We start from the raw sequence: 10,781 nt of genomic DNA, 5'->3' as shown, positions 1-10,781 counted from the left end.
CAGGATACCTGGTGAATCATGTTCAAACGGCTCGAACTGCCCTTCTTATTGCACTGTATCTGCTCATGGCCATTCTTTCCCCACCGGAGCACTTGCACTTGATTTCAGTGAGATTTCTCTTCTCACTTTATCTCCCCTTTGTGCCTTTATTTCTTCAATTCTTCCCATCTCTGGGAAACTAAGGCCTTCCTCTCAGCCTCATCACATCCTTCCCATTTGTAAGACTTAGGCCAAATCCCAACCTGTTCATGAAGCCTGATAAATCCAATGACGTAGAACGTTCCCCCTTGATGAGACACTATCTACTGACCCTTTGCCCATAGTTGTGTACTTTTTTGTTCATCAGTAGTGCACGTTTATGTTTCTGTTCGTATTTTCTGGCACTCCCAAATTGAGTTGGCCTACCCGCCATTGAGAACGTCGTGGTTGAGGGGATCAAAGGGCGGGGGGGGGGGGGCGGAGACAAGAAGACAGGGCTGCCACTAGTCCTTACAGTGCCCGTGTGTGAACTAGAGAAAGGCACGCAGCCCCGTGAATGAGCGCACATGCTGGCATGCAGCTCAAGGGCTGGATTTCAGCCCCCACTCATCCCTTCAGCCAGTGCCGTTGTGCAGTGAGCAACCTCCACAACTGTACACGACGGTGCTAGGGGCAGGGCCAAGCAAGATGCACGTCATCCCACCTCTGTACTTCATTGTCCCCAGGGCCTAAAGGCCAACATGACCCGTCTGTACCAACTGATGACAGAACCACAGTTTTCCCGCTGCTCCAAACCCTCCAAGTATAAGAAGCTGCTGTTTGCACTGTGCTTCTTCCACTCTGTGTTACTTGAACGCAGAAAGTTCCTGCAACTTGGCTGGAACATCATCTATGGCTTCAATGACTCCGACTTTGAGGTTTGTGCTAACCAGGGTCCCTCATCCCAGCCCTGTCCCCTTACACTTCCTGCCCCATGGCTGCCCTGAAGGAATAGCCACCGACAGGAAGCCTGTGTTAAAGCGCCCCTGGAAGGGTTCCTGCCATAACTGTGTGTGGGGCTGGGGGCTCGGGCTGGGACCCCACACAGGTGTCAGAGAACCTGCTGAGCCTCTACCTGGACGAGTATGAGGAGACGCACTGGGATGCCCTCAAGTACCTCATCGCTGGTGTCAACTATGGCGGACACGTCACGGATGACTGGGACCGGCGCCTGCTCACCACCTACATCAACGACTACTTCTGTGAGCAGGCTCTATCAACCCCCTCCTACAGGTGAGGGGGCGTGCTGGATGGGGCGGGGGCAGGTGGCAGGACTGGGGGTAGGGGAAGTGTGTGAGGAGAGAACGTGACGTTGGGGGAAGGCAGGCTTGGTGGGATGGTGGGGTGGAGGGCAGCAAGAGCAGGGAGTTGGATGAATGGGGCCTTTGGCCTGGCCTGGGAGCCCCAGAGTCCCCACGACACAGTGACAATTATGCGGTGGCTCCCCAGGTTGTCAGTACTGGAGACCTATTTCATCCCCAAGGATGGGAGCCTGGCCTCATACAAGGAGTATATTAGCATGTTGCCCGGCGTGGACCCCCCCGAGACCTTTGGCCAGCACCCTAATGCAGATGTGGCCTCCCAGATCACTGAGGCACAAACTCTCTTTGAGACTCTGCTTTCCCTGCAACCCCAGATTACACCCACCAGGGCCGGAGACCAGAGCCGGGAAGAGAAGGTAAGGACAGACAGACACCTGGGGGAGGGCAAGCAATGAGGAAGAGGGGGTCTGCACTCAGAGCTCAGAGCTCCTGCCTCGGCAGGTCCTCGAGTTGGCTGCTGATGTGAAACAGAAGATCCCTGAAATGATCGACTATGAAGGGACCCGAAAACTGCTGGCTATGGACCCCTCCCCACTCAATGTGGTGCTTCTCCAGGAGATTCAGAGATACAACAAGCTTATGGAGACCATCCTGTAAGATGGAGGGCGGTTCTGTGGAATGTGGTGAGGGAGCACGAGGAAAGGCCTTCACTCCCTGCCTATGATGGCTCTCCCAGGCCCGTACCATCCCTAACCCTCCACCTTACCCTGTTCAGGTTCTCACTGACAGACCTAGAAAAAGGCATCCAGGGCCTCATCGTCATGTCTACAAGCCTGGAAGAGATTTTCAGTTGCATCTTTGATGCCCATGTCCCTCCGCTCTGGGGAAAGGCAAGATTACATTACTGTTGATCCTAATCCTACAGTGAACTCTCCTTTCACCCCTGGGCCGGCGACCTCCTGGTTTTCAGGAAGCATATAGCAAAAAGCAGTGAGCCTGGGCTTTGGGGCCAGACAGGTTCAAGGTTGAAATCTGACTCTGCCCTTTACTGACTGACTTTGAAAAGTTATTTAGTTAGAAACTGACTCAGGGTAAGTTCCTAGCCTCTCCAAGGATGTTTCAAGGATTCCCTGTACTGTGCACAATGCTAGAAGGTGCTTCATTAATGGTGGTAACTGGTTAGTATTACTGGTGCTATTGTTTATAGTTGTCATCTTATGCTTCTTTCCTGGGAGTTGGCTTTTGGAGAGCTGTGCCAAACTATGGTTGGGGAACAGGGACTGACAGCATATATTCTTCTTATAGCTGCTCCAAGGTTGAAACCAGGATTTGAATGCATGAATAAGTGAATGAATAAACACACACTGCCTTCTCCTCCTCCAGGCATATCCCTCACAAAAGCCATTGGCTTCATGGACCCGGGACTTGGCCATGCGTGTGGAACAGTTTGAGCTGTGGGCCAGCCGCGCACGGCCTCCTGTGATCTTCTGGCTGTCTGGCTTCACCTTTCCCACCAGCTTCCTCACTGCTGTCCTGCAGTCTTCAGCTCGCCAAAACAATGTGAGCAATGTGGAAAGTGTGATGGGGACGGTTGCTGGGGATATATGTATCTGCTCTCCTCTTTGGGGGGTCCTCCCTTATTCTCGCCTTCAATCCCCAGATTTCAGTGGACAGCCTCTCTTGGGAGTTTATTGTTTCCACTGTGGACGACAGCAACCTAGTGTATCCACCCAAGGTGGGAGCCAGATGTGCTCGAGGTTCCGAGCAGAGGGGGTTCTGGTGGAGGAGGAGGGTGCTGGGAGCAAAGGTGGGAAACAGTTGGTTGAGAGGGGAGGAGAGGTGGCGGGACAGGGGTGCTGGCAACTGAGGGTCTAGATTTCCCCCCAACCTGCCCCCATGTCTCCCCAGGATGGTGTCTGGGTTCGGGGCCTTTACCTGGAGGGTGCTGGCTGGGACCAGAAGAACTCCTGCTTGGTGGAGGCAGAGCCCATGCAGCTTGTCTGCCTCATGCCCACGATCCACTTCCGGCCTACAGAGAGCCGCAAGAAGAGTGCCAAGGGTGGGACAGTGCCCTCAAGCTTGCCTGCTCCATCCCTAGTTTGGATCCTAACCCAGTCTCTGCTCCACTCCTCCCCCACACTTGCTCCTGCCCTGCTCTGCCAGAGGCTCCAGGGTCAGACTCTTTCTCCTCTCCTTTTCCGAAGGCATGTACTCCTGTCCCTGCTATTACTATCCCAACCGGGCAGGCAGCTCAGACCGCGCATCGTTTGTCATTGGCATCGACCTCCGCTCTGGGACCATGACATCTGATCATTGGATCAAGAGGGGCACTGCTCTGCTCATGAGCCTGGATAACTGAGAGGACCTCCCCTTCTTCACCGCTTGAGGGAGGGTCGAGGACTCTAAAAGCCAAGGCTGATAATGCACCTCGGACAGACGCTGGACCTCACTCTGGCCTTGACCTTGGCTGAATTTGTCCGGTTGTGCTAGCCATAAAGGTGGGAGAATTGTATTGGAGCTCAGTGCATTAAAACACCCACAACCACAAGCCTTAAGTCTCTCAATGGGATGCTGGGGGTTTGGGGAAGGAGGAAGCCCAGGCCTTACGGAGGATGAGAGCTCCTATGAGTAGCTACTGGACCGGGAAAAGAGCAAGGGAAGTGGGAGGTCTTGAGAGGGAGGGGAGGCGTGGCCTTGAACGAATGGGCAGGGCCGTGGGGCCTAAAGAAGATGTGGCTAAATCTCTGGGCAGGACTTGAGCGAGTGGGGCGGGGCTTACTTTGGAAGGGCGCGTGATCCAAACGGAATAGGGGTTTGTCAGGCAGGGATCGGTGCTGGACCCCCGTACCTTGCACCCTGAACCCTGTACCCCGCATTCGGCATCCTATTCGGCACCTGTGCTGAGGCGAGCGGGACCGGCAGAAAGCGGGGCGGAGCCTGAGAGAGGGACTTAGGCGCGGGGAGGGGCGGGACCATGAGAAGGGGGCGGGGCTGGGGCGGGGGGGGGTAGGGGGGCGGTGTTTGTGTTGGAAAATCCAACTGCGCCACGGGGCGGAGCGGCCCCCCCAGCCCCGGCCTGGGAGAGGGGGGGGCCGCTCGACCCCCTGGGTGACCTTGGGGAACCTGAACACCTGGGACACCCCAGAACCAGGTAACGGGGAGCCGCGAAGGCGTCTGGAAAGGGAAACCATCTCCGCGCAGTGGGGCGGGACGCCTGAGTCGCAGGAAGGGTAGAGCTGGGGATGGACTTTCGGGTCTCTGGAAGGGAAGGCACTAGGAAGAAGACTGGGCGTAGGACATCTGGGTGCCCTAGAAAAGAGCAGGGCGGGGGTGAGGGAAGAGCTGGGCGGCAAATGTCCTGGGCTCCGGATGTCGACAGGGGCCTGAAAGGGACTCCCTGTTCCTCTTGGGCTGGGATTCCCCTTCCTGACCCTAGGGCGGGGGCGGGGCGCGGCGGTCCCTAACTGAAGGGCAGGACCAAAGATCAGGGTTTGCACTTAGGTCAGTACGATGGCCTCGAGGGCGGGTGTAGTCAGGGATGTGCATCTCAGGTCCCGGGCCGCGCCAAGTCTCCCTCTGGTTCTTCCCACGGGTGAGGTATGTAGCCTCAGCTCTGACCCTCACACTGGGAGCCCCGACAGCTTCCCAGCGGTAGCCTTCGCCCCCATCCCCTCCACCGCACGTCACCTCCCTGCACTCGGCCTCACCCCGATAGTCTCCTCATCCCCGGTCCTGCCCCCACTCTGACACCTCCCGTTCCTAGCTTCTCGCCCTTCTCGGGCCCTTCTCCGCTGAACCTTCGCGACGTAGCCGCGAGATGGCGAGAGCGAGACGTACAGCGCGACTCAGGGGCCTGGGGTGGGGGATGTGACCGTGAAAAACAGCCGAAGCCCCCCGCCCCGGCCAGAGGGAAAGGTGGGCTGAGGTGCTTGTTTGACTTCCTGTCATCTCGGTCCCCCCTCACAGGAAATTGTGGTCGGGAGGGCAAAGGGCATGGGCGGGGGAGGGGGTAGGGACTCCGCCTCCCGGAGCTGGAGTAAATAGTGGGGAGGGGGCACGCGGGCAGGTTGCTAAGCAACGCAGATTCGCTTCCTGTCTGCCGCGGCTTGTGGCTGATTTAGGATGGGAGTTGACAGAGTGGGGGGCTGAAAGACTGAGGCGAAGGTCGAGGGCAGGTCGCCTGGTTCTCGAGACATGGGAGATCCCTAGGAGGAAGCAGGGGAGCTGCGAGCGAGCTGCGCTGCCACAGAAACGGACTCGGCGTTGGTCCGGAGGGAGGCGGGACCCAGGCGCGGCGCTGAGCTCTACTCCCCTTCCCTCCCGGGGGTTGCTTGCCCTGTTGCCAGAGTAACTGGAGAGCTAGACTCAGGAGCCGGATTCCCTAACTCTCGCGTCCGCCCAATCCGCTCCAGCGGCTGCCTCTGACATCAGGGCCTTGGCAGCCAATGTGGAGGAGGCATCGTAGAGCGACAGGAAGAGGGAAAGGGGAGGAGAGGAGGTGGAGACTCGGAGGGGGTAGCTGCCCGGGACCCGCACGTGCACTCCCACACGCTCGCGCCCACTCCCTCTCCCCGTGCCCACTCCTTCTCCCCGCGCCGCACGAGCCCGAGTAACCCCCCCCCGCGCCTGCGCGGCGAGTCAGCGCTCGCCGCTTCCCCCAGTTACCCCCATGTAGGGACTGTTCGCAAATTAGTACTGGGCTGCACTCACTCCTCAGCCCCGGGGGAACCCAGACGTCTGGGTCCGCTAGCCTTTCTCTGGGTCTCAAGCCGTTACTGCCCAGCCTGGCGTGGGAGGAGCCAGCTACCTGTTCCCCACCAAACCCCAGTTGGCGCCCCACTCTCCCAGGTGGGCTGGGCGGAGCTGTGGTTTCCGGCCCTATATGCTCCGCCGCTGCCTTCCCGGGCTCTGGCTAAGGTTGCTTCTCCAAGACGAACGGAACGGGTAATCAGCACCCCTTTCCGAGGCTTCACTCGCTCGGGCTCAGCTGCTGTTGTTGGCTGGGGAGGGCGCTGCGGGGAAGCCCCGGACGGTCCGGGTGACTCTTCCCGGACCATCACAACCCGTCTTCGCGTGAATTCCTCCCCTTTGATGTGCACCAAAATCCTTCTCATCCCTAACGTCTCTTCCCCCACTCGCCCTGGTACTCTTTGCGCCTCCCTCGGCTCCTTTCGGGCTGCCTCTCCCGGTCTCCACTCGTCCTTCTCGGCTTCTCCCAGTTATATAACTCTTCCTCTTGCCGTGTCCTGATTTCAACTCCACAGACTCCGCCCTGGAACAGCGCGGGGAGGGGCAGGAGAGTTGGGACCCAGACAGATTCCGGCTGGCGGCCGGCTGGGGCACGGGGGATCCCGTTGATGGGAGACGGAGCCCCGCGGGACCTAGTGCCCCCGCCCGCCACCTCCCGCCCCCCACCCGAGATCTCGCCCAGGAGAGAGAAGGCACAGTATCTCTGAGAGGCGTGTCGGGACTCCGGACTCCGTCAGAAATGTGGGTTGGGAGGTCAGGGCTGGAGGCGGAGAGGAGGAGCCGAGAGGCCCGGGTCCAAGGGATTGGAGCCGCGTTGGGGGCAGAAGATCAGGGCGGGACGCCTGGGTTCCTTCCTTCCTCTCCTTTTTGGGTTCCCAGAATTCTTAAGGCTATTTCCCAGGAAGCTTAGCCTGAGGCTCCTCTCCGCCCTTCGGGGTCAAAGGTCTGTGTTAAAGGTGGCCTGGGATGATGTCACCAGTGCACGTGCCCTTTCCATTCCGGCCCCCTCCCCCCACCACACCCCCCGCCCCGAGTCCAGTTGCAACCCCGTACCATCTTTTTTCCCTCTCCCTTCCCTTGGCCTTAGCGTCCTGCAGGTGGGAAACCCTGGCCTGGAGTCTTGTGAGGGGGAGGGGCACGGGTGTGGTGTGGTGGACTTTGCCCCTTTGCTGGGCGAAGCGAAGCCTGGGTCACTTTTCCCTAGACTGGTACAGAAGAGCTTTTCCTGCAAGCCCACTGTCCCTCCTGAAAAGAGTCTCCCAGCAGTCTTTTTACTTTCCCACCTGCTGCATTGCCCGGTGTCTCATTGCCCCCGCCCCCGCCCCCGTATTGAGTTGAAGTGGGAGTGGTTGCCAGATAGCTACCTCCCAGGAGAAGAGCTGTGTGGTATACTGCTGGATACCAGCTCAGCCCTGACCTTAATCAATGGCACCTCACCCCCAGCCCCAAAGGGTCAAGAGACTATATTAGACTGAAAAGTCAGGGCCTTTATTCTGTGTAAGTGGGTGGATCTCTGTCTCTTGAAGGAATGGGACTCAGTTGATAGCTATGGCTGCCCTTCTCTATTAAGTCCTGGGATTGGTTATGGTATTGGAAAAAATTGGTTTCTCTTTTTAAGTACCTTAGGGCTTGGGCTGTCAGATCAGACCTGGATTCCATTCCCAGCTCTGCCACTTAGTGGCTGTAGAGACTTGGAAAGGTCACAACCTCCCTGTGCCTCATACTCTTAATCTGGAAAATTGAAATATTAATACCTACCTTCTAGGCAGTTGATAGGGAAAAAAATGAGATAATTTATGCAAAGCATTTAGCACAGTGCCTGGCACAACATGAACACTGAAGGAATGCTTGTTATGAAATGCTTATTGTTAAATGCTGTTGTTATTTTTATTATTATGGTTGGTAGGCCTGCTTCAAACTGGCCGAGACCTTAGGAGTTCTCCAGGGAGGAGTGGAGAGTTTGTGCTAATTTGGTAGGGCGGCGGGGTGGGGGGGGGGGAGGCGGAGGATGGGGCTGGGGATTAGCTTCCACTGCATTGTGCACTTTATTTGATGAGGGCTTTAGTCAGATTTGTATTGCTTTCTTTGCGATTATTTTTTCCCCCTTCTTGCAGAAGAAACAGCTAAGACTATTCCTCTGGCTGTGAAAATAAAATAATTGTTTGTGGTTCTTGATTTTTGAGCAAGACCCCAGCCCCCTCCCATGCTCTTTGGAGCCTTTCAGTTTTACAGAGGGACTCCACAGTTTCCTTTGCGGGGACAGGGCTGGCTGAGGGGTGTGTAAAAGGTTCGGGTGGGTGGGTAGAGAGACTAGTGCTGGGGGCTGGGGGGGGGGCGGGTAGTTAAAGGAAGAGACCGGAAGGGAGGAGGAGGGAGCCTGCTGGTGGGGAGGAAGGGAGGGGAGGAGGAGGAGGAGGAGGAGGAGGAGGGGGAGGAGGAGGAGGAGGAGGTGGAGGAGGAGGAGGAGGAGGAGGAGGGAGGGAGGGAGGGAGGGAGAGAGGGAGGGAGGGGGTTGGGGAGAGCCTGCTACAGTTCTTTGTTTGACTCCGGGACTCAGGGACGGGGAGGAGGAGGGAGGGAGGCAGAGGCTGCAAGCGCCGGGGCAGGCCCAGGAGGCAGAGGAGGGACCGTCTCCCCCGCCCCCCCAGCCCCCACTCCCCCCCCCCCGCTGCTCCCCCCCCTCCCTACCCGGACTCCGGGGGCACCGCCGGGGGACAGACACCCAGCAGGTAACCCCGGCCTGGCTCGCCCTCCCCTCTCGGGTTTTCCTCCACACCCTCCCAGATGACCCCTTTCCCCGGTTCCGTCTCCCCGTTTCCCCCGGCCTTGCCTCTTTGCCCCCAGCCCTCCTTGGTCCAGCTCCCCACTTGGGCTAGTCGCCCGCTGGCCGCGCCGCTGTCTCGTGCAGCCCAACTCCCTTCCCCTCGACCGACAGCCTGTGCGCCCCAGGTCTGCCCGCGGCACCTTTAGGGGCTCTGTCTTGCTGCTTCTCCAGGCTTTGCTTTCCTTCCGACCTGTCCCCTGGGGCTCTGAGGAAGGAGGGAGTCCCTGTCCTTTTCTCGTTTCCCCAGTTCCCCGCCCCCCAACTCTGGCCCCTTTCTCCTTCTAGCAGTCTCTAGGGGTGGGGAGAGAACCGGAATTTGGGGGGCCCTCTGGAGGGGCAAGGGGCTATGTGTCGCGGGCGAAAGGGTCTGTGAGTGTGTTTGGGGTGGGGGCGGGGACGGTTAGAGACCCGGCTGCCTCTCTGTTGTCCCTTTAAATGGCCCTCACATTTCTGGGGACTCGTGGGGGGGAGGTGGCAAGCCTCTGCCTGGGGGGCAGGGCCCTCTGTTCGTCCACACAATCGGGGTGGTAATGATTTAAAGGGACAGCCTCGGTGTGGCCGCTGCCACCCTGCGCCAGCGGGAGGGGGGAGCCGGCAGGCCTTGTCTGGGGAGGCTTAGCTGGCGAGCAGGGCATTTGAGGCTGAATCTGTTTCGGGGCCTGCCAGGTCTGGGACAGTGCTGCGGATGGGACCTGCACGGAGGGGTGACAGCTTGCCTGGGGGGCACTCAACCTGGGCCTTCTCCAGGGCCCCACCTTTGGGTTCATGGACTCCTTGGCCAAGAATCCTTGAGTCTAAACTACGGAGTCTGTCGGCCACCAGGTGGGGGCCACCGGCAGGTCTGCAGGTCAGCAGCCTGTCCTGGGCACACTGGAGCTGGCCCTTCAGCTTCCCCTTTTGTTGTTTGGCTCTGTGCACAAGAAAGCCCCAGCCCCTCCCCCAGCTCCCCCTTCCCGTCCACATGCCCCCCCCACCACACACACCCACCCCAGCTGTTGGACAGATGAATTACAGCCTCCGGCTTGGGGCCAGGGCTGGTGAGGGATTAAAGCTCTGGGGCTGGCCCTTTAAATGGCTGTTGGCCCCTCCCCCACTCTGCTGTCCAGACACCCCATGCACACCCCGCTGACCCCCTTGGCTGCCCCTCACTCCTTCTCTTGGTCTGTCCTAAGGCCCCTCCCAAGCATCCCCTTCTTCCCCAACACAACCACAAATACAAATGCTACAGACTGACACACACACACACACACACACACACACACACACACACACACACACTCACCCTCTCTCTCTCTCTCTCTCTCTCTCTCTCTCTCTCTCTCTCTCTCTCTCTCTCTCTCTCTCTCTCTCTCTCTTCTCTCTCTCTCTCTCTCTCTCTCTCTCTCTTACTCACTCACTCTCTGGTCTCACATTCTGAGTGTCCCTGTCCTGGAGGGTTCCAGCCTCAAGCTCCCTTCTCCAGCAGAAGGACCTTGCCTGCCTGGCCTCCCTAGCCTGCAGCTGACCACTACCCTGGCCAGGTGAGGGGCCTTGCATGGGTCAGAAATAGCACCTCCCCTGGGGGCAGTCTCATCAGCTGCTGAGGCAGCTTGCAGCACATTGCATCATGGAGGCTGGGGGCTGGAGGCCTGAGCCTCTGGGGCAGGGGGAAGGATGGGGGCTGGAAGGACAGGGAATGGAAAGGCTAGACTGGGAGCCCAAGTGTCTGGGTGCTTAAGGGCAGAGAACTATGGCTAAGAGGGCAGAAAACATAGGTCCCTGAGGAGTGAGTTTGAGGTGAGGCAGACTTAGGTCTGACCCCTGGATGGACACCAGATTCTTGGTCCTGGACCTAGACACCTAACTTCTTGTCTCTGAAAGTTAGGAGGGGAGGGAGTGGGCCTCTATCACCTAATTGGGCCACATAGAGGAAGGAGGTGATGGGGAAA

The 10,781-nt window shown here is 58.6% G+C and overlaps 1 protein-coding gene across 2 annotated transcripts; it reads left to right on the top strand.

Annotated features, from left to right (window-relative positions):
* Positions 1-735: 735 nt before the first annotated feature.
* On the top strand, positions 736-3,828 carry LOC131749815 (dynein axonemal heavy chain 2-like). Of its 2 annotated transcripts, XM_067024393.1 has the most exons (9): positions 736-896; positions 1,067-1,251; positions 1,468-1,696; positions 1,782-1,933; positions 2,056-2,170; positions 2,664-2,840; positions 2,941-3,015; positions 3,189-3,339; positions 3,485-3,828. In XM_067024393.1, the coding sequence occupies exons 1-9, from the start codon at positions 741-743 to the stop codon at positions 3,637-3,639; spliced, it is 1,395 nt and encodes a 464-aa protein (XP_066880494.1). In that variant the 5' UTR covers positions 736-740; the 3' UTR covers positions 3,640-3,828. The 2 variants fall into 2 exon arrangements, with proteins under 2 accessions (XP_066880494.1, XP_066880493.1); XM_067024392.1 differs by having other exon boundaries at positions 3,189-3,602.
* The last annotated feature ends 6,953 nt before the right edge of the window (positions 3,829-10,781 follow it).

Source organism: Kogia breviceps, unplaced genomic scaffold (genome assembly GCF_026419965.1).
Source record: "Kogia breviceps isolate mKogBre1 unplaced genomic scaffold, mKogBre1 haplotype 1 scaffold_647, whole genome shotgun sequence".
Lineage (NCBI taxonomy): Eukaryota > Metazoa > Chordata > Mammalia > Artiodactyla > Physeteridae > Kogia > Kogia breviceps.
The sequence above is the reverse complement of the archived record's forward strand: the minus strand, read 5'-3'. Positions and strand labels throughout refer to the sequence as shown.